The sequence below is a fragment of the Ambystoma mexicanum genome, chromosome 9, assembly GCF_040938575.1.
Source record: "Ambystoma mexicanum isolate Mex_15411 chromosome 9, UKY_AmexF1_1, whole genome shotgun sequence".
In the NCBI taxonomy this organism is placed as follows: Eukaryota; Metazoa; Chordata; class Amphibia; order Caudata; family Ambystomatidae; genus Ambystoma; species Ambystoma mexicanum.
The window spans coordinates 975121186-975145686 of NC_090931.1; the positions used below are offsets into that span (position 1 = coordinate 975121186).

The following is a 24501-nucleotide window of genomic DNA, read 5'->3' on the forward strand; positions in this document are numbered from 1 at the left end:
TAGGATTGCCAAAGATAAGTGAGGTAGAGAAAGAGGAGCTAGATGCACCAATTACCCTGGAAGAATTAGGGGAGGTGGTCGGGCAGTTGCCTACTGGCATGTAAAGTATACATGGAAGAGGTCCTTCCCCCACTGTTAGAAATGTTAAACGAAGCGTTCGAGACAGGAAGCTTACCAGCGTCGCTGAGAGAAGCAATAATAAAACCGCTTCCCAAACCTAATAAGCCTGGGCACAGCTGCAGCTTCTATAGACCCTTGTCGATGCTGAATCAAGACAGCAAGATATTGACTGCTGTCTTCGCGAATAGACTGAAGAGGGTTATTGGTAGACTGATACACCCTGATCAAACGGGTTATGTCCCAAACAGGAACATCACCAATAACCATAGACGACTCCAACGAATCATTGAGAGAGGCAGCGAAAATGAAGATGAAATGGCAATTGTGTCCTTGGACGCAATAAATGCTTTTGATTCAGTTAAATGGCCATGGCGTCTCGCGGCCCTGGAGTGCTATGCTATGGGTTGGGGTCTGGATACGTACAGTGGGCAAAAATACTGTATAGCGAACCATTGGTTAGAATTGAGACAGGTTCAGTGATATCGGGAAGGTGGCAGTTTAGCAGGGGCACCAGGCAGGGATGCCCATGGTCCCCAATGCTCTACATACTGGCCCTGGAACCTCTAGCCATATACCTGAGACAACAATATGACATCATAGGCATTGAGGTGAAAGGGGAGCGACATCTGATCTCCCTATATGCAGATGACATGCTGCTGTACTTGCGGCACCCGGAAGAAAATCTCCAATACATCCAAGAAGTGATGGAGAGATATGCCGAGTTATCCGGTATAGTGGCGAACCCCCAGAAGTCCAGCATGTTCCCATTAGGGGGGTATACAGGGATTCCGGTGGAGCGGTTGGCCGTATTACAAGTACCATGGGCAATCAGCACATTTCAGTATTTAGGGATAGACCTACTTCACACAGTTGAAGAGGAGCATAGGTGCAACACAGAGGTGGCTATCAAAAAAAATCAAAAATGCATGCAGTTCTGGGTAAAGCTGCCCTTGGCAATGATGGGGCGGGGAGCAATGCTCAAGATGGTGGTCCTGCCTAGGCTCCTACACTACTTTGGGAATATACCATACCTGATACGTAAGAAGTTCTTCACCAAATTGAATAGTATGTGCAGGGATTTCCTATGGCATGGAACGCGAAACAGAGTGGCGCTATGGAAGCTACAGAATTTCTACGACAAAGGGGGGATAAAATTGCCCCTTTATGAGGTGTATTATGTGGCCAGCCAGTTGCAATACGTTGCCAAATGGCTCTCGGATGAAGAGACCTCTGAATCCAGGCTGTTTGGGCGTGATTGTGCACCATTTTATTTGAAAGAGATGATGTGGGTACCTAAGGCAGAAATGATAGGGCGCCCTAAGATGATGTTACTGGGGTGGAAGATGTGGAGAAGGGCATGCCAGATGATGGAGACCCCATTCCCGTGCTCTCCGCAGGTACCTCTGGCTGCATTAACGGGGGGTGATGCACAGCTCGGAAGGATAATCGGAAACCACTGGGAACCGGTAGGATTGGCAACAATGGGTGATATTTGGTGGGAGAGTTCTATCATTACCTGTGAGGGGCTGCGAGAAGAGACTGGGTTGCATGCGGGCCAGTATATCACATACCACAGAATGGTGCAGAAAATTAAGAGAATATGGCCCGAAACAGTGCTCGAGGAAGAATCAGGCGCCAGCATAGATATGATATACGACATAGCTGAAGGGGGCCATGAGATATCTAGCATATGAGATGTTGATGTCCAAAGTAGGGAAGGAGGTCACACAGTTGAGACTAGATTGGGAAACGGAAGTAGGGGCCCAGATGGAGGACGGGATGTGGGAACGGGCGCAAGGATATCATAAGAAAGTATCTAGAAATGCGAGATTGAAACAGATTCAACTGTACATTACGCACAGGGCGTATATGGCACCCCAGAGAATATCGAGGTTTGAGAATGTAGGACGGCAGGCATGCCCAAAGTGTGATGAGGAAAGCGAGGGCATGGTGCACATGTTCTGGTCATGCCCGGTCATTGAACGCTTCTGGGGCGAAGTAAAAGGGAAACTGGAAAAAAAGGGGGTCAAGATTGTAGTGGACACAGTGTGGGCCTGTTTGCTTGGGGGGGGGGGGTTCCCAAGATCACAAAAGCTCAAGCATTTGAGTAAACTGAAAGATTTGGCTTATGTGCTGGCAAAAAGAATTGCCATGGGGTGGAAGACCTGCCACAGACCAAAGGTGGAAGTGTGGTGGAGAGATCTGCAGAAATGGGCAGAGGCAGAAACCACGGTGTGGCAAGAAACGAGTAATGCAGGGGGGAGGAAGAGACTGAGTGCCTGATGGCTTGGAAATTACTGATAGCTGAGATGTTTGGGTCAATACAGGACCCGACAGAACCCACAGAAGCAGAGACCGTACCACAGGATGCAGAAACAGAAAGTGTAAAGTAATAGACTCGTGGGGAGGGTGGGATAAGGGGAGCAGTGGCTAGAAGTGAATAATGTATAATGAAACGGTTGATATATGCACTGCCTGTTTGGTTTGTATTGTTTGGTTGAATTGATTAATAAAAATGTTTAAAAAAATCAAAATAAAAAAAAACATTTAAACAAAGCAGTCTTGTGTTAAAACAAAACTAAAAACACCTATTTTTAAAATTGCTCTTGGACAGGGTGTTCCCCTTTTTGTGTAAATCGGGTGATCACGAGACACTAGCCTCCCATATGTTATGCTGTTTTTTCAAAATCATTTAGAATGTTTGGTGTATCCATGGACTTTCCTTGGACTTCCATGGATGACTGTGGTTTGTCCTCAGGGTTTGCTGTGTGCACCACTCCATTTAAGCATCCATAACAATTCACCTCTTGCACCATTGTGTAAAGAATGTCAAGAGCTAGTACAGTGGATCAGGTTTTCACTGAGAATTGTTTTTGAAACATCTTTTTACTGTGATCATTTGTTTACTTTTCTTTTTTAATAAAAACAAATTCAACTGATGCATTGTGCAGTAAGATAAGTGCATGAATGGAAAGGGGAGTAGGGTTTGGCAAGTGATGATAGGAGCCCAGAAGGAAAGTGCCAAGAGATGGCAAGGTGGGAGGCCACTGGCTAACTGCTGGGGTAGAGGAGTAAAGAAGACATTAGTTGAGGGAACTTTAAGGAACTTGTGTATAATTAACATAACACTGAAATGAGAACAGGACATCGGGTAAGCCAAAGGGACGAAATAGATTTTGTAAAGCCACAATAATAGGATGGAACCCTGAGGTACTCTGCAGGTAGACAGTGAGGTGGTGCAGTAGGAATGGCCCAGTTGCAGCTCGGAAGGAGCAGTTTGTGTGAAAAACAGGTCCTCTTTCAAGTGCACAGTCCATGATGCTAAAGGTATCATGTACCGTTTAATAAGGATACAATGGTTGACCATGTGAAAGGCGAAGGAGACATCAAGGAGCACTAGCCTCAATTGTCTTACCATCATAAATACCATATACACTTCAATTATATCATTCGACCATATTACAAATACTGTATACTCCTACTACAGTTACTATACACATTACTATAGTGTGTGTGTGGTCAGTGGCCAGATTATTGGGGGCATGGACTGTGGCTGTGCCCCATAGAATCTGTCCACAACCACCACAATATAATTAAACCATAGTTATTTTAGTTATAGTTATAATTGGTTATTTATAACGCACTTAATACCTAGAGGATTCCAAGTGCAGACCTGGGGATCGAACCCAGGTTGCTACGCGTCTTCTTGCTTCCAAGGTGAACGCTTTGCCCCTGAGCTACCCTCCAGAGACCTATAACAAGTATGTACAATACACCTTGAAATAACAAAACTCACCCAGAACCCCCTGTCATCCAAATGATATCCATGGACACCAAAATTGACTGCAGACTCGGCTGCATCTGCAAACCCCTATTTCACCTAGATAAACAGCTGCATATCAACTTTATTCTGCTACCCACCCTTTCCAGGAACTTCTTTCAGCCTCCAAATAACCCCAAATGAGTTCAAGTCTTTTTTTCTCCACCGCGCTATCCGTGGACACCGGCGGCTGTCCTGCGGATCCAACATAGCGACTGTTTAAAAAAAAAAAAAGTATGATGCACCGCACTTTTTCACCATCCAATCAGCGGGAGCGTACGATGTTCGTGGACAACACGCCGCCCCCTGATTGGTCGAGACATGTCCACGGACCCAGAATAGGGAAGTGAGTCTGCGGACCACACACAGATATCCTGAATTTGTTTTACCTACTTTTTGGCTGTTTGAAAAAAAAAACTACTGGACGGATTTACACCTAAACACACTTTCAGGACCAAGCTGCCACTCCTGGCGCACATTTGGGGAAAATCCATCCACCGGTTTGGGCTTAGGCTCAAGCAAAATTCTTTTTCCATTGGGTCTATGAGGATTTCCACACATTTTGGGACCTCCCCTATAACTTTGCCCCCCTCCCTGGATGAAACCACACCAAACTTCGCAGAATCATCCCGAGGGTGTGCCACATACCTTTTTTGCAAAGTCTGCTGAGGATTCGTCCAGGGAGGGCAAAGTTATAAGCCGTGCAAAAAGTGCTCTATGAGTTCAGCAACTTAGCCATAACTACAGGGCTGCAACCGCATATAATGTTGATCTGAAAGAAAACGAGTCAACACCTTAATTAAGCTAACAATGTCATTTTACTTTGTTGCAAGTCTTCGTGGAATGTCTCCACTTCCTCAGACAGAGATGGAATTCAATCCTTTGAAAAACTTCACAGGAATACAGTTAAGATAGCTCCTCCTGCAAACACCCCGTTATCTGTTTGTCTGTACCAAATTTGTAGTTTAGCTCAGAGAGTCATGTATTGGATATTCAACTCCCCCTACAAAACTATAGGACTACAAAATTATGGGGTGGTTTACATGTGCATCCAGCAATATATTCTACTTGATTGTGCCCCTATCCCTATTCACCTATGGCGTACCACAAGGATCAAGCCTCTCCCTGCTCCTCTTCAACATCTATATGTCTCCCGAAATGAAATTCATTGAAACCCATGGATTGACAGACTACAACTACGCAGATGACACCAACTCCTCTTCAAGATTACCTCCATCTTGGACCAGAACAAAACCCTCAGCAAATGCCTCACCGACATATACTCCTGGACGACTAACCGCAATCTCAAACCAAATCTGACCAAAACAGAAATGATGATCTCCCCACGAGAAGACAATGCAACACACACCTGAGCTGGCCGCCATGCATGGGAACTGTGGCATGTCGGAAGAAGGAGGAGGGCACTTGAGGGTTATCTTTACTGGTGTTCATTAAAATAATACAGATAAGGCTTATCTTTACCTATTGCTAGAGGGCTATCCCTGCCTATGTAAATAAGTAAAGGTGCTCATTAGTCATCAGGTAGTGCCAAAGGAATATGTCCACAGTCCAAAACTAGTTCTTACTGACCCTACCACTATCTTAATTAACTTAAATTAGATCAGGAGAATATCTCGCCTCTCCTGGTCGTCTCTTATGGCACTGTCTCTTCTTTACTCCAAAGTTCTCTTTTAGTATAATTTCTTTAAACAGTCTTGTGCCACCTTCTGGATTAATCTAACTCTTTCACAATGCACTTGGGTTTCAACCCCTCTTTAGGGACACTTTTTTTACACTTCTTTTTAGCATTCTTTATCATACATTGATCTAGGCTTGTATGCCTTTCCGACTCTTGTAACCCAGGCCTTCTTAAATTGGGTATACTTTCTTGTAACTTGACCCCCCCCCCCTCCTTAGGTTGCTCAGTTGGATTATCTCTCCTCTTATTTGGATCATTTGATTTCACTTCATTCATATTTATAGAATCCTTTCTCTGGTTTGCTTTGCTTTTTACTTCTCAAAACATGGGTACTTTCTTCTCTTCCAAGAGTATTTATGCCCAGTTCTTCCCTTTCAGGCTTATTCGTTATTCTCTTAATCGCATTAGCACAGTTCAACTTAAATGACTTCATGTTCAGTATCTCATCATTTTCTCTGGGACAAGTTTCTCCTGCTCCATAACGATGCCCCGCGGCCTCCCTGTGCTCTCGTTCTCCCCATTACCTCTGTATCTGTGGGGGAATGCTATAATGCTTGTCGCTTGTTCGGGTCATCTTCCTCTGCTCTGGATCTCGCTCTTCTCAATGATGTCAGTGTTCCGCCCTCGGTCCTCTCTTCTTTGCAACTGGTTATCGGTTCGGGTAGCAGGGCGTCTCGTTGACTCCCCGGCTTTGTGGTTTCAGCACTGTTCAATGGGCACATGGCGCACCATGAAGTATTTGTGCTCACCACCACTTGGATTAAGATTCCCTTCTCATCTGCTGCACTCGGCTCGGAAATGCTGGGCTTCCAGCATTTTCGCTCTGGCTTTCAGGACTTCACTCAAAATCATGGACTTCGCTGGTCTCCTCGGCTCTGCATCCTGCAGGAGCCACGTTGTCAGGTGCTTCCCCTGCTTACACTCTTATCTATCTCTCTGTGCTTCGCCTATACTCTGCGTGCTCTCTATCTTCAGTCTACTCATCTCGGTTATATGTACATATCTCTTCATAAAGAGACTTGTCCTTGTACATAATGAGGTATTTCAGCTTTGTCTTCAGCCACATCTCTGAATCTTATGATGGTCTTCACATTTGATAGTCCCATTTATGCTCCGATGGTGGATGGGAGTTTCTCACAGGAACAGGAGTCCTTGTCCCCTGAGGGGGAGTCTCTCCCAGTGTGCTCCCACTTGCCCAGACCCTTAGGGAGGGTCTTGCGGAGCAGGGCCACCTCCCAAGCCTCAAAGGGAGGCTCCCCCTTGGGGAGAATGGATGAATACTCTTGATTCATCACAGAACCCAACCAGAGACATCGCTGGTGATGAAAAATGTTTTAAAAAATGTAAAACACTGGGAATCCTCATGGACAACGCACTTTCTCTAGAACCACAAGACAATGCAATAGTAACATAGTTTCTACCTCCTGCGACTAATCCCATACCTGAACTTCCCACACACAACCCTCAAAATCATCTCCTTTGTACTATCAAGACTATACTACGCAAACAGCCTCTACATTGGAATGCCAGAACGCCTTACCAAAAACAATGCATCCAAAATACCACAGCAAGACTACTCCTGATAGTAAAGAGAAGAGACCACATCACACCAGCTCTGAGAAGTCTGCAGTGACTACCAGTAAAAAACACATTAACTTTAAAGCCCTCATCGCCCACAAAGCACAACATTGACAAAAGCCGAACTTCTCCAAGCTAAAATCAACCAGGAAGAAACCAAAGATCGAGCAATGATGTCCAAATAGAAATGAAACACTGCAAGAAAAGAAAATTACTCATATTTGACAGACAAACTATGGAACTTGGTACCGAAAGAAATGAGAGCGACGCAAGACCACCTAACTTCCAGAAAACGACTGAAAACCTGGCTATTCAACTCAATTAGATAAGCATAAAAATATGCACCCCCACAAACCATACTCTGGGGCCAATGCAAACATGGGCCAATAAGTAAAAGAACAATTAATCCACCACACACCGAGAGCCAAACAGAAATCAACCCCTCCTTTTTCCACACCCACATACCTTTCACATGCTACACACGCCCAAAAGCCCAGCAAAACTACATACCAAAAAACACACAAACCATAAACCCACCACTAATCATCCCACAAAAACAAAATGTTGCAAACAAACAACCTGGACACTGGACGCTAGCCCTCCGGACACAACTAGCCCATTGCACACAAGAAAGCACACCCAGAAAACCTCACACACACAGAAGCCAATTCCTCCTGTTTCTACATGCATAAACAGAAGAGCACAACCTTCTATCCTTCGATCTTCACTCACTAACCAACCCCAGCTACTTTTCTTACAGAGCCACGTGATCGCCTGCAGACCATGCAAATGGCAGTGTTGTGCAGTATGAATCACCATAACCTAACATTTGTATTTCACATATCGGTCGGGGAGGTGGCTAATCTTTTCTTCTGGTAGTTTCTTCACAAGCCATTGCTATGCGTACGCCCTTGCATTACAAAACGTACTATTCTTGAATGTATTTCGCCAGCGTTTTCTTATAACACACTTGAAAAAATGGGATGTCTCAACACATCTTCCGTTCTATCACTGAAGTTACAGTACACATTTCTCTGAGTTTAATCACTAAGTCATCTACACATTTGTTCAGTGACTATGCACCTAAGTAGTGTCCTACTTTATGCAGGACTAAAATGTCTTTGCTAACATACCAATCTGCCATCCTTTTTCACGGTTTCATCGTACAAAGCTTGTTGCATGGGCATTTCCTTTAGACCTGCACACTTTCTCTGTCCTTCCACTCCCAGCGCATTAAGTAGCATGACGGTTTGTCTTTGGCGTGAAAATGCCTCCTATGCGGCCCACATATGTTGTAAAGAGCAGCAACCACTGCTAGCGTGGAATATGCAGGAACAGCAACAGAATGGCCCCTTGTATGCCGGGCTCCTTTGTGTGAGAATACTGTATCCTGTCCTTGTCACCAAGTTGTGGTGCCAGGTTCTCTCCCTATGCGCTTGCAGGCAGGGCAAGGAGCCTCACCTAATTCCCAGTGGCCGATTATAGTATTTATTTAACTCAACAAATGAATATAGTGGCCTTAGGACTATTTAACGGATGGTGCTCGTGCCCAATAGGGGCAGCCATACTTGTCCCCAGGAGGCAGAGGGGCACACAAAGGGACGCATCCCTAATATTGATAGGGTAAACGCCAAGGAAGGCGGCCATCTCCGGGTGGGGACACAAGAAGGACGAGAGCGCCCAGAAGTAATCCAGAGTGATGTCGGGTCAAGACAAATGACCAAGGTGTGCAGGCACAAGGTCAAGGACAACCAGGGCAGGGCCCCGAAGTAGTGGATCAGGTTCCTTACAGGCTGCCAGACACGTTGGAGGCACAGATGCCAGGGTCGTTCGACATCACGGACACGAGCAACATGGGTCCCAGATGGACCAAAATGGATCCGAGACTTTGAGCTATATATGGGGGCCACTGGGCCCATAGAGGATGCTCGGCAAAAATGCCTTTTGGCTGTAGGCTCTGCTACACGTGACATCGACAAGATGCCCCCTGACTCCATCGACTCACTACAGGATCTGAAAGACGCTTTAGCGGCATATTTCACTCCCCACACCAATTTGTTTTATGAAAGGCATCTCTTTCAGAGTACCAAGCAAAGCAAAGGTGAAACCATGGATGCATATGTCATGCGGCTCCGCACAAAAATTAAACACTGATTTCGCCAACTACTCCAACACCGAGGCGCTCAGATTCCAGATCATAGCGGGTGTGAATCTGACATTCCGGAGGAAGCTGCTTCAGAAGCAACAAACGCTAGACAAATTTCTTGCACTAGCCAGGGCCGAGACCGCCATAGACTCACAGGTTGAGAGCTTTAACAACCCCACGTCGGGAGAGAACATTCACAGACTACAGCAGGAGAGGAGGTCGGAGGAACTCTTCTGCTACAAATGTGGGTTTGAGTATCCACATGAAGGGACCTGACCAGCCATCGGTCCGCGCTGTGCCACGTGTGGCGAGGAAGAGCACTTTGAAGCAGTCTGCAGACTATTCCGAGACAAAGGTAAGGAACGGACCAAGGAAACATCATCCCAACCCAGAACAAGGGTCGTCCCTTCTTCAGGGAAACACCCCAGCCCGTCTCCCCAGGGACCAGCAAACCAAACACTCTCAGACTCCCGAGAGAGGGATTCGGAGGATGACAGGCAAAGAAGGGAGAGAAGGGACAGAAGGAGATATGTGATGCGCGCAAAGCCCGTGTAAAGGTCAAGACGCCACGTGCGCTACCTAGTAGAACAATCACCATCTGACTCTGACCCTAGCTCGTCGGGAAGCGACCAAAAGAAGGCGTACATTTATGCCTTAGGTAACCCTACCGCCACAGCACACAGCCCCACTCTGATCATCAAACTTAATGAGCAGCCCATGGAATTGGTCATCGACACCAGGGCCACGGTCAACGTCAGCGAAACTGTCTTCAAGGAACTGCCCACACTGCCAAAAATGTGCCCCGCAGCGGTGGACATATATACATATGGCGCCAAAACACCCCTCAAGTGCCTAGGACAATTTGAGGGCCCCTGTCGATATAAAGGACACATAAAGAGAATACCCATTCATGTCCTAGCGATGGAAACGGACAGCGGATCAGTTCTAAGCTTCAAGGCAGCGGCCGATATGGGACTCATCCACACCCTGTACAACATCATGGTTCACAAATACATTGACCTGGTGGAAATGATCAATGATCGCTACCCTTGCATATTCAGAGGCATCAGAAAATTAAAGAATCGACTAATAAAGCTGCATATAGATGACTCCATACGTCCTGCAGCCCAACACTATCGAGGGATCCCTGTAAATATCCAAAAGAAAGTGGAGGACGAGCTACGCAAATTACTTGAGCAGGACATCATCGAGCCGGTCACCGGCCCCACCACCTGGGTGTCCACCATAGTGCCGGTGCCCAAAAAGGGATCAGAAGCAATCCCACTATGTGTGGACATGAGGCGCCCCAACAAAGCCATACAGAGAGAAAGGCACCTGGCCCCACGCATCTCAGATATGATTCACCTCTTAAATGGAGCCAAAGGCTTCTCCAAATTACATCTACAGAAAGGATATCACCAACTTGTATTGAGCCCAGAAATCTGGGCCTCTTTCGCTATAAAAGATTAAGCTTTGGTGTGTCCTCGGCAGTGGAGATATTCCAGGCCGAGGTGCACAATGTAATCAAGCACATACCGAGCAAAAACCAACAAAATATGTCCCCACAGCTAGCAATCTAAAGGTCATGCGGTATATAGATTACCTGCACATAACTCATTTTTTTCTGAACAACAATGAATGAGGGAATACATAAGAATTGCGAGAGCAGAGATCACTCCTAGCTGGGTGTGTTAATCGATATTCCCAGATGGTGTCCTAGTTTTCTCTACATATTCAAAATGACATCACATGTATATATGGAACCAGAATGTATCCCATTCTCTGGACTATTACACTCAATTTTGTTCCTCAAGCACATACCGAACTGCCTCAATTATAGCGACGACATCCTGGTCTTCGGCGCTGATGTTAAGAAGCACGATGAAGCACTAAAAGTGTGCAAAGCACCGGAGGTGGCGAATCTCACGCTAAATCGGGACTAGTGCGAGTTCCGGAAGAGCATGCTGAGATTCTTTGGACATATATTTTCGGAAGCAGGCATGTCACCAGATCCTTACAAAGTCGCTGCGCGGAATGACACTGCGCCCCCAGACAACGTCTCGGAGCTGAGATCATTCCTTGGGCTTGCCAGCTACTGCACACGCTGCATCAAGGACTTTGCGACAGTAAGCAAGCCACTAAGACTCTTAACAAGACAAGATGCCCCGTTCCGCTGGACGGATGAGTGCCAGAAGACTTTCGAGATCATCCGAGAAAGGGTCGCCAATGCCGAAAATATGTCATACTATGATCCCAGCCGCCAAACTGAACTGACAGTAGACGCCAGCCCGGTGGGACTGGGAGCCATCCTGGCACAAGTAGACTCGAAAGACCCGTCGAACGCATGTCGTCGCATATGCCAGCTGGAGCCTCTCGGCCACGGAACAGGCATATTCTGAGGGAGAAAAGGAAGGTCTTTCTGTGGTATGGGCTTGCGAGCACTTCTACCTCTTCCTATATGGGAAGCCATTTCGAGTCATCACAGATCACCAGGCATTGCTGTTCCTATATGCTAACCCTCATGCAAAGATGCCCCCTCAGATAGCTCGGTGGGGGCTATGATTGCAAGACTATGCATTTGAAATTGTACATCGGCCAGGGCAAGGGGAGAACCCAGCGGACCTCTTGTCCAGAAGGCCCTGGGAGGGGTGTATGCCCAAACCCTCTGTAGTGGACAGGTATCTTCGGTACCTTATACACCAAACCAACCCCATAGGGGATGGACACTGGGACTGTAGCCTAAGAGACAGAAAACGACCTGGCCTGCCAAATCATATGCAAGGGCCTCGAGTCAGGCATGTGGAGGAGAGCCTGTGAGAGGGGGCGAGCAGCAGGGGACCAAGTGCAGGGGGAGGTAGAACGACTGGTGCAAGTCAAGGACAAACCAACCCTATCCGAGGAGAACTTGTTCCTAAAAGACGGCAAGCTGGTGATCCCGTCATCCCTACGAGCCAAAGTCATTGACCTCGCCCATGAGAACCACAGGGGGGATAGTGTCGACCAAGTGCATGTTGCGTCAGAAGGTCTGGTTCCCCGGCATGGAATCCCTGGTGGAGGGAGCCGTGAAATCATGCCCCACGTGCAGCCTCATCATGCCCAACCATCACCCCAAACCCTTGAGGATGTCGGAGCTTCCACAAGGAATATGGGAAGCTGTTGCTACCAATTTATTTGGGCCCATCGAAGGAGGGAAATACATACTGGCGGTGATGGATGAATACTTCTGATACCCAGACGCGCAGCTCATATCCTCAACTGTGGCTCATCATTTCAAACCAGCGCTTGACCTCATATTCTCTGCCTATGGCATCCCGAGAGTGCTCAAGACAGACAATGGGCTCCCATTCAATGGGTATCAATTCACGCAATTCGCAAACTACCTCATATTCCATTACCGGAAAATAACACTATTATGGCCACAGGTGAACGGAATGATAGAACTCTTCATGGCCAACCTGAAGAGGGCCCTCCAAATCGCCAAGCTCACAAAGCAGCCCTATGAGCAAGTACTCAACCAGTTGATGCAGGACTACCGGGGCACTCCCCACAGTACCACCGGGAAAACCCCGGTCAAGATAATGTTCGGAAGAGACATTCAAACGAGGATCCCACAGGCCCGTTCAGGTGGTCCACCTGAGGACCGCAACAGAGACATCCGAGAACGAGATGAAACTGCCAAAGAGCACATAAAGGAGTATGCAGATCACTGTCGAGGAGCAAGAGCACCACAGATCGAAGTAGAAGTCTTTGTCGCGGTAAAGCAACCCCAGACCCAAAAACATACCTCGATTTTCCAGGAGGAACCTCTGCTAGTCACGCCGAAAAAGGGATCCATGATCGCGGCGCAGGACCCGGGAGGACCCGTCGTTTGGAACTCATCACATTTCAAAGGAGTTCCCCAGCTGGGATCCCGCCGACTGAGCGGGCGCGTCACCGTTCCCATTGACTATGCCTCAGATTACCCCTATCAGGGCGACCAAGGTGAGACTGAGGAGTCGGGACCCCAAAGTTTTCCCCGATAGTGGGCCTAGTGGAATCCCTCCAGAACTTGCTGGTACCCGCCCTCAACGGGCCCTGAACCAGCCGCGCTGTTGGATTGAGGAGATGGGTTAGCAACCCATCTCAGACATTCACCTGTTGTGAAGGACCTGGTAACTGTTTAAAAAGGGGGGAGATGTCCCATTGACATCTCCATAGTTACAAGGGGGACTGGTGTTTGGGGAAAGGGAAGTGCGTAAGGGAACGGGAAGTGACGGTTGGATGGAGGCGGGGCAAGGGGCAGTGTTACTTGGGAAGAGAATAAAGAAGACGTGTGTTCCAGACCTCCGTCTCCACGTATTCTTTGATGCGCGCTATCGCAGGCCTACCCCACGCCTTGACAACACAAACACACCCTTTATACCGGGACTTTAGTGGCTGGTGTCAGTAGCGTTGGGCAACGGAAGGGCAGCAGCATCCCTGGGCAGCAGTGGAGGGAACGACCAGCAGCGGAGAAGAGAACCGGGCTGCAGCAGCGGTGGAACTAAAGGTATGACTGGGGAAAGGAAAAGGGACGTATGAATGAAAGAATAAAATTAGCAAAATGTACCTTCTTTCCCGCCCCACCAACCCCCCAAATAAAGCCAAGCTTAAAATGTTCACAAACTTTAAAAGAAACCCCAAGTTGTTACGGAAGAGAAAAGGAGAAATAAGTAACTGGGTGAATGTTTTGTTTGATAACTGAACGTACACTTGACGGATGAATATACCAAGTGGAAAATCAAAGAAGTGACCGAATAACACGTGGGGATGTTTACGCAACTGTTCCTCATCCCAGTAGGTTTTGGGAAAAACTGCTAAAGAAATATTTAGCATGTTAACAGAACCAGTGATATCGGACAAAAGCTAAAAACGCACAGACCTTGGCAGGGTAGTATACCAAGGCTGTGACACAGTTGAAGGGGGCATAAAGGAGTGACACACTTGGCAAGAGACTAGACCAAGTGTGTCAACAGAGACACCAAGGGCCTGATTCATGGACGTGTTTTATAATGGTGCAATCCCAGAGGAAAGAAAACGTTCTGTGAATCGGGCCCTAAAGGCGCAAACGGGGAGGGAAATAGCCTCTAAGCCAGTGAGAATAAGTGCAGGAGAAGGGGATTGTTCCCCTTGGCATTTTGTGGAGCCCCACGCTCTTAACCCCTTCAGTGCCAGGCTGTTTTGCAAGTCTATGCAAAAAGGATGAGAATGCTCGTCACTGGCACTTGGGGAACTTATACGTTGAAACCCGGCCATTAAACTCTTTATTTTTCCCTTGTTGTAGATTTTGAAGCAATCTGAGTGTGAGGGACAGAGCAGGTTTTGAACACAGGACGGTGGACATTACTTTTGACATCCTGACGACTGTCTCAATAGTTAGTTGTGTTGAGGCACGGAAACCCCTCACAGAGTTAGGGTTAGTGAGGTATTTTTCCGAACCCCCTTTTTTATTTTAAATAAAACTAATTGTGAAACAACCAACACTGTGTCTGTTTCCGTACTCCGACCCCTCAGACCCTTTAAAGCTTTGTTTACATCTATGAAGTCTGCTAGTTTGACACGCAAAAAAGTTTTTATATGGCTAGTCAAATTTTCTTAACACAATGTATAACAACAAACTGTAAGTTTGTGTGAAAGAATACCAGATTCATTTTTAACCAGCGTGTGTGTTTCTTGGCAAATAATTTAATGTCACTGTGCATTGTCTACAAACATTGGGGAGTTCTCAAAGCCTGCCATCTTTTGTACATCACAATACTAGTGGCAAAACATGAGAATCTTTGAGCGATGGTTTCATTAGGCTAACAGACTCCAATTTCTTTTTAAATTCTTTATTTAAAACGAGTGGAAAAGCCCATGTACACAGGCAAATGTGCGTAAAGGAAGACATTTTCAGAGTGTAAATATATATGTGGTGTATTTTAACATAATTTATGTTACTAGAAAATAAAATGTGTAAAGGATCTTGTTCCTTTTACGTGGAGGAGTAGTAACCTCAAACAAAATCTCACAGAATCCATTGAAAGTCCAGCATGGTACATGTGGCCAGTTGTTGCTCCTCATAGCCTTGGATTCCACTTACGGGTTTTGGACTCAAATATATAATGTTGGGAGTAGCACAATTCACGAGCAGGATGCTTCGAAGTAGACATGAGATCATAAAGTAAATTGTAGTCAAAGTTTAAAATGTACATGAATATTATTGATATAATACAAAACAGCAAATATTACAATGAATTGCATAATACATAAGTACATTAAAGTGATTTCTTTTGTTAGAGAAATAGTGCTTAATCAAATTAATTAGTTTGTATGTTTTTTAGTGTATGCAACTTTAAGTATGCTGTTGAAGTGTTATCCTTAACGTGGGCCTTTTCTGCAGCTAATTATCCATTTTCCATTTAAAGCCCGGAATGTGCCGCATCTAGTGCTACGAATTAGACAGCAATATGCTGGGGCTGCATGAAACGCATAAATAAGCAAGTAGATGATGGTTACTGTTACTCACACGGAGGCAAAGTGCTCTGCTCGGGCTCCCCGGTCGCGAATGCCATGGCCGGGCACGCCCCCTTTATTAATAGTGCACGCGGCGGCATGCGTTCCCTTAAGGGGACAGCACAACAGTTACCCTGTAAACATTACTAGATATTTTCCAGTAGGCTAGTAAATCATAAAAGCATATAGGACTGGGTCTGTCCTTGTCAGTCATTTGCCTGAAATGTGACACTTGTGCCCCTTACTCAACCTGCCTTTCCTTGTGGTCCAGTCAGCCTTGCCTGCCTAAGAGAGTGAAAGTCATTGGCACCGTTGAGCACATATGCAACCAGTATGCTTTAAATTATTTTTGTCACATACTATTGTTCGAGATTTTTCAAAATTATGCAGTGCTAGCATTCAGCAGAAGGCTCTTTCACATGAATACACAATGAAGACAGTTGCCATATATGTACAATATATTCATATTATGTGTTCATATTTATGCAAGTGCACTCCTGAGCAGAGTTCATGGGTCAGCTCAGGACATTGACAGCGCGCGTTCTCCCATGAAGCAGCTCTGGTTTTTGGTTATTTAAAGTAGCCACATCGTGCTTTTACACAAAGTGTGAATAGTGTGTGTACAAAGCGCACACCTTAGAGAAAACTAGAGCATGGCTGGAATTCAAGATCTCCAACCAATCACACAGTGTTTGCAAATTCCAGCATTCAGTGAAGTCATAGCATTTCAAGCCTATACATAGGATGCTTGCTCAGTGCTCTAGAATTCAAAAATATTTTGGAGCTCAACCATTTGGGAGTCAATGACTTCCATGACAAACCATGCATTGGCAAAGCCAACACTTCTGGCACTTGTGCAAGAGGTGTCAATTGGTGTAAGCACCTGTATGTATTATGATAATTCCTAGCAAATGCCAATATAATTCCTACACAAGGGACAAACATGTTGGCTTTGGCTTTCGCAAAGCTTGGATGAAAGGAAGAGCTGCAAGGACATATATTTCTTATAAATCATATGGCTGAAGGCACACTTGGTCAAGACATGTTTATTGAGCTAATTCTAGCACCTTCGCAGCAATCTGCCACCTACACACCTGATCAACTCTTCTAACCGCCTACTGAGTCCTTCACTAATTCCCCCCACACTGAGACCTTCACTAATTCCTGCCACTACACCATCATTCTCCTACGGTCTAATGTGCTGCATGGATACCAAGTATGCCAGCTGCACACGGCGCCCAAATACTCCTCTTAAAAGACTTCAAACAGTACAGCAGTGCACCACTCATAACACAGCCCGGCCAGGACAGCCTTGCACCATGGCCACATGAGGTTCCATTCTGGAAACAAACACCCCTGTGCCATAGACATATAATACCACCTAGGAAAAGACCTGAATGCAGAGCTTAGAGTTCTTACAATCTGGATGCTTCAAAATAACATCAAAGCTCCCTCTAACTAAGCCCATCCCCCACTCTTTCAGATCCTCCAGTGTTTTTACAAACCATGAAGAAGGCAGCGGTGCGCTGTGTAAAACCCAGTAACATAATAGGAGCTGGTTTACAGCTGCAACTAAGCCATTCCCTTTCAGAGGACTGCAACGGAATAGCATTGGCTTCCCCTTATTGGGCTATACGCTCGTGAGTTTACAGAGGCAGTTGGATGCCTTTAGTCAATATGCAGAGGAAAACGAACTAACTACTAAGCCCATTAAATAAATGTAGTTAGATTTCACCAGCGAGGGAAACGAGTCCCGAAATGTGACTGGCAAATGAACGGAACATCAGTCTCTGTGGTCACAGAGGTTAAATACCTGGTATTCATGCTCACCGAGTTATTCCATGGTCCCCTTTGCGGGGAAATTGGATAGTGTGGTGGACCAACTCTGTTCTCAAATGAAGAAACTAAGTGGCACATACTGTAGGGTTTCTATACTTCCCCTTATCCGGTCTGTAGATTGGGTGAGGATAGAAGGGCACATTTGGAAGAGAGTATTGAGTCTTCCACCTTCTCTCCCAATGGCTAATTTGCGCTATGAGTTTGGTCTAACATCTCCAGCAGCCCATTTGGATAGCATACTCATCCTTTGCTACAGACATCTATTAGTACCAGGGAGGGAGTCCTTGTATGAAGATCTAGGCTTACATATACAAATGGGGCACACTCTGTACTGACCCAGTAGCGGGACATTGTAAATAAGATATTGCTTAACATTAATAGGCTTTGGAGAATGGTAACCCGGTGGCTATTAAGAAAGCAATATATGTCTATGATTGGGCCAGAACTGTAGATACAATGCGTTCCTCAGCTATTGTGCCATCCCACTCTTTCAAGGATAAGCCTAGAGGCTCCTTGCCGGCTTATTTCTCCCGAATTCCTAACTCTAGGTGGAGAACAGAATTCCTGATATTTAGGAAGAATGTCATACTATCCGGGGAGATGAGGGAGATTCAGTCAAGATCAAAAGGGGGAAAGTCGTCCCAAGGGTGAAGCTTTTGTAGTTCTCAACAGGTGCAAACTCTGAGACATATTCTTATAGAATGTAGTGCACTCCATACTCTGCATGTAAAACACTTTTCTCGCTTTGTGCTGTCTGAGGAGAGGCTCACATCCCTCTCATTTTGGTAGAGAATGGCATTGGGGCATGAATTTTTCTTCTTACACGTATGTATTTCTTTCTCCTTTACTTTTTTCTTCCTTTGTTCGGCTCTGCTTCTCTTTTTCCCTTCTCATTTTTTTCCCCCCTCTTATTTCTTCTTCCCTTTCTTTCCCAATTTGCTGTTTTGAATGTTCTTTTTCTTCTTAATGCTTATGATGATCAATTTTTTTAATGTATTTGTGAAAACTCTTCTTTTGGAGTATAACACAATAAAAAATAAAGAAAATTGGCTCCTCCTCAAAAGCACTGAACAAGCATATAGAGATCCTAGGATGGTGAGTTTTGGGTGGGGAGGGGCAGGTTGTAGGTTGTAATGGCCATGATAATTAGCATGGCTAAGAGTGGTCAATGGGTAGGTAAAAAGCCAAACACAACGGTTATGCCCCTCCACATGCCTTCTCTTTCATCTGTTTACTTTCCATGCCAACAGTTTCAACTTCTAGGCAGTGCTTGGAAGTCCATTGTTAGTTACAAAATAGGGTTCCATGTCACTTTGCCGCCACACTTTTTTTGAAGTAATCTTCTATGAAGAAATACTTTTTTTTAAAAAAAAATCCTGCTTCCCCTCAAAATCCCCCATTTCCCTATAATATTATCCCTACCTCAACCCCCTCAGACCACTTTTAACCCCTTACCCCCTATATATTTTGATGTTTTTTTTTAAAGTAATTTGTTCTTTGAAAATTACTTTGAAAAAACGGGTTTTGGTAAAATGATGCAATAACAAAAATTAGGTAGGTGGACTTCTTCTGCCTTCTACTTTTCGGTCTGTGAACAAATAAAAATATTTCCTAATTTGGAAACTGGGAACGAGGAGGGGGGTGCCAGGGAGATTTTCATGGTACAAAAAAAGATCAGAACTGGACCAAAGGTCAGAGAGTGAAACTCCAACATCCTCTCATATGCTCGATTGTCTGAGGAACAAAGGGATACATTCTGGTCTTATGTTTGTCAATGCTTCTATTAATTTCAAAAAAGCATTCCAAGTAAACACTGTTCCCGAAAGCACTTGGGCTTCCCATTTTGAAACACTGTATGCTAGAGATAAGATGGGAACCAAGACTCATTTTGACAAGCCAAAAGAAGGCTGCTTGTTGGGAATAGACTTTTCCCCAGGTAGAATCCTGAATATAATTAAAGGATCCAGCAATTCTAGAGCACCGGGTCCAAACAAACTTTCAAATAAATTATTCAAGGAAAGTATGTATTGTTGGGCAACTATTCTGTCATTTCTCTTTTCAGATATCGGTGTTCAGGAAAGCTACCCGGCAACATGCAAGAGCTCATATATCATTCCGGTATATACAATTGGCCCATGCTAAGACCCCAAGAACTATCGCCCTATTTCAATTATTGACAGACAGTAATATCTTTGCGGCAGTCCTCCTTAACCATCTGGAGCTTTGGGCGAATAGTATTGGGCGTCTGAGCCAGTGGCAAATGGGTTTCAGGTAGTTACACTGGACTTCGCTGAATGGGTTTATCCTTAAACTCTGTCAGCACTTAGTCCAGGAACGCTGTTACAAGACTATGTGTGTAGCTACAATCGATCTTACTGCAGCCTTCTACTTAGTTAATTGGATCCTGCTCTGGGCCAAACTTACCAAATGGGGATTCCACAAGGTTTATTAAAACTAATCATTAGGTTGCATGAGAACACAGTTCTTCAGGTTAAATTGACTAAAACATGCATCATGACCCAAATAATACCGGCATGGAATGGTGTAAGACAGCGGTGCATTCTTGCCCCCCGTCTCTTCAACCTTCACGTCTCTGATGTATGGGAAACCATTGAGCCTTCTAACTTTATTTCACCTAAAATAGGTAAGACGCGGCACTCCTGGTTGGCATACGCTGACAATTTCCTCCTGATCAATTCCATGGTTGTGGGCTTGCAAAGAATTTTGGATGCCTTTGAAAAATATGTAGGTGAAAGCCTGTTGAAAATTAATTTATCAAGAACAAAGGATTCGAATTTCACTGCTAGAAAAATGGCGGTTAAGGGGAAATGGGAGATCAGTGAGGAATGGCTTGAAAGGTCACTTATTATTGGGTGGTTTACATAATTGGCTCCCCAAATAAGAGTGAAGTCAGGATTTTTCAAACAGAAGTTTAACCTCATTATTTCCCAGATGTTATTTGTAAAAAATAAGTTCTGTAGATACTCTGTTATCCCGCTTATTAAATTCTATCTAGGAGTAGTTTTACCGAAATTGACTTATGGTATTGAAATATATCTGTTTGGTGGTTGATTTTCTGGGCAAAATGGAAGGCAGAATATGGTGAAGAATGATGGGATTACCCAACTCTGTCCCCAATATCGCTATTTGGTTTGATCTAGTTTTGTGTGGGATTACTTCTGTAGCAAGATGGAAAAAAACTGTCCTTTTACCGTAAACCTCTGGTGCCTTGTGTGAACACCCGATATTCGGCACTGGGGCATGTAATGCTAAAGAGGGAGAATAATTTGCTGAATGATTTTAGTCTGTTATGTGAAGATGTCCTTGATTCTTTAGGTACGACAAGTGTGGAGCTCATTGGTAATACCTCCAGGGTGGGGAACGTTTTGAATTTATTTGATTGGTTTGTCTTGACTGAAAAATGTAATCCGCAGAAGAGTCTCACTCCCTTGACACATTAACATAAGTGTAAGGGGAAAGCGGCCCAGCACTGGAGACTCTTCCCTCGTCAAAGATTGCAGTGTGATTTTACTAGCTTTCCCTGGAACTTGTTCAGAACTGGAGAAATCCTGGAGAGATATAAAATGACTTGCCCTTGGGGCTTTCACTGTCGATTTTGTCAGGATACCGGAACTCTAGAAACTCTGGAGCACCTGGTGATACATTGTCCTCAACTGACTCAAGAGATTTTTACATCTAAAGAAAATACAGGGAAAAAAAGCTCACTATTTTAATAAATTAGCTTTCTGGAAATGCTGCCTGAGAGGCTCCCCAATATTGCAAGGTATCGCTGTGTTGGAATTTCTTAACTCATTGGGCCTTAAAGATGAAATTGTGGAGAGCCCATCTTAATGTTGTGTAGTTTGTAAACTTGATTTTGAGCATGAACTTATGAACTTTCTTCTTTCTTTCTTTCCTTTCTTTTTATTTTCCTCTGTTAAGGAAATGTTAAGATTTGAATATTTGTGTATGATGCATTGTTAAGGTTAATTTGCTTTTTAGCCAATAAACAAATACAAAGATAAAATAAAAAAACATCGGAATGTTTGAGATTGCTTCTGAACCTCCACAACTGGGAGTCTTATTTTAAACACTGTCCAATCTGTGGAAGGCTTTGAGTACCATCACTGACAGTACGTTTGCCTATGTTTAGAACATCTTGCAATTCAGCAGGCGCTGATTAAACTGGATCGCTAACTTCATACAGAGTGCTAAGAGTATGTGTTTATTTGGCAGTGCCTCTTGTTGGCATTCCAGTGCTTTCTGGTGGTACTCGTTGGTGACTGAAGGAGATGAATCCTGTGTTTGGTTTTTGGTTTTAAGGCGCTGCCATCTGGACCTAAGCTCTTTCACAGGCATGCAGCAAAGTGTCAAGTGGGCCTCGGGTAGCCATTTCATATCCTCCCTAATAGGGTGCTGGTTCATGATGATGCTTGCTGTGTGATTTGCAGAGCTACTCTGCAAATGCCAACTTTAATTGGCTGGGGCGATTGTCAAGTGAATACGTGAACTCATTTATTTGCAGCCACGGTTGTTGTAGCTGGGAGATTGATAGAGGGAGTAGCTGTAGCCTCTGAAGAGGCCAGAGAAGTGATTGAGTTTAGGGGTGTTGGGGGGAGTTCTGCATGCTTCCACCCCAGGCAAGATCTGCTCAGTAGCTGGTCTCTGCAGATCCAGTTCCTTATTTGCATAAGTTCGTTGCAGTGTGGAACTTGCCTTAGTCATGCAATAAGTTTAATTGCATGACCAGCTTGCATTTGTTTCTTAAAACCATTGTGACAGTTTATGCTTATCTTAATACACATTTAAATGTATCTTATTTCATCGCAAGTGGAATATTGGTTTTTCATATGTATATTTTTCCTTTGTTGCAGCTATCACTGTGTACCGTTTACCCTGGACATGGAACTGCAGCAAACTCCTGATGAAGTTCATCCATGCGGGGCTGCACTGTATAGCCCTGATTCTTGTGGTGGTATCCGTGGTAGCGGTGTTCGATTTCCACAACGCCAAGAACATTCCCAACATGTACAGCCTGCACAGCTGGGTTGGGCTGACTCTTGTTATACTGTATGCCATGCAGGTAAGAAAATAATGCTTTTAAAAACAATATTTTACATAGTAAATGGGGCACTGCAGGATAAAAACACATTTGTTATAATAAGGTTTTGAATCAGCATGGGATGTGGGAACGTGCTATGGGATATCACAAGAAGGTGTCCAGAAACGCCAGATTGCAGCAGATACAGTTCTACATAACGCATAGAGCCTATAAGACCCCGAAGAGAATATCTAAGTTTGTAAACGCAGGAAGACCAGCATGCCCAAAATGCGATGAGGAAGATGCAGATATGACACACATGTTCTGGTCTTGCCCAGTGATTGAAGCTTTTTGGGGGGAAGTGGCACGAAAACTAGCGGATAAAAGGGGTCACGCTAAACATAGATATGGCCTGGGCCTGCCTATTGGGAGGGTTTCCCAGACCACGGAATACTAAACATGTTGGGAAACTGAGGGACATGGCATATGTGCTTGCTAAAAGGATTGCCATGGGCTGGAAGCAGTGCCACAAGCCACGGGTTGAGGTATGGTGGCGGGATTTGCAAAAATGTGCGGAGGCTGAAACGGTAGTGTGGCAGGAGGCATGTAGCAAGTGCGGGGAAGAAGAAGTGGGTAACCTGATGGCTTGGAGAGTGTTAATAACAGGACTGTTTGGCACAATAATGGATTCTGCAGCTTCGGAAGGAAGCGATACCCGGCCACACGCAGCAGATACAGAACGAGAAACGCAAACAAGCTCTTGAGGGGGGGGGAGGGATTTGGGGAGCAGTAATGTGCGTTAATTGATGTTCACGAGTCTGTTGTAAATAATGCTGCATGTTTGGTTTGTATTGTTTGTTTGTTTTCAAAATAATAAAAACCTTTAAAAAAAATAAGGTTTTGAATCGGCAACTAGGCATGGTTAGATGGTGTAAACGGGACATTGTATTCTCTATGCATTACACCACTCCTAAATAAACAGATCTTTTTTGTAGGCTATTCAATTGCATCTTAGACACTAGAAACCGCATATTTGTATTTATCCTGAATCAAAAAGGGATTTATTTTTTGCCCTAAATGATTCTCTCCCAACATGTTTCATTATACTTATGGGCCAGGAGATGGACAGTCTGTGTGTGTGGATCCCCCTGTATTCCTAGGTCCCATTTTGTTACAACATTATCCAGAGTGCTGGAGAAGACGCATCCGTTCATAAGGGTGTGGTGCTAAGCAGCTCCCATATCTTTTTTATTTTTTATTGCTTAAATCTTATCAACTGTTGCTGGGTCTTTCGCCTAATTTGTCACCCGAAGTCCTTCCCTGTTCCTGACTTGTGGCTTGGCATGATTTAATGGGAGGCTCCAGGTTTGATCATGGATTCTTCAGTACCCCATTGCGATCGTGCTATTGTCATTGTGCCATCCAGATTGGCAGGACTCTCATGTGACTAGCGGGAGCTTTACAGGGGAACTATTGTAGGATGCCTACTCCTTGAGTTGCAACTTCTTACAGATACTCCAGTCTTTACACTTAAATTACAAGCTGTAAGAGGGCACTTTCTGTACTCTGCTGGAATTGACCAAGCATGACTCGCTTGGTCATTGTTTACTATGTTTCATTCAGTTGCTTCTGTAGCTCCACCATTGCCATTTGTCCCATAATTCTGGATACAAGCCCTCTATTTTAGCCTCAGTGTCGCCACTATAGATTCAGTTGCATCTGTTTTCTTTCTCTATAGAAGTAAT

The 24501-nt window shown here is 44.9% G+C and overlaps 1 protein-coding gene across 2 annotated transcripts in view; it reads left to right on the top strand.

Moving 5' to 3' along the window:
- Window positions 1-24501, top strand: part of CYBRD1 (cytochrome b reductase 1) — a 265585-nt gene that overhangs the window by 113529 nt on the left and 127555 nt on the right. For both annotated transcript variants that reach the window (XM_069616198.1, XM_069616197.1), the window contains exon 2: window positions 22590-22798. In XM_069616198.1, coding sequence (XP_069472299.1) covers window positions 22590-22798 — 209 coding nt within the window. The remainder of the gene's footprint in view (window positions 1-22589; window positions 22799-24501) is intronic.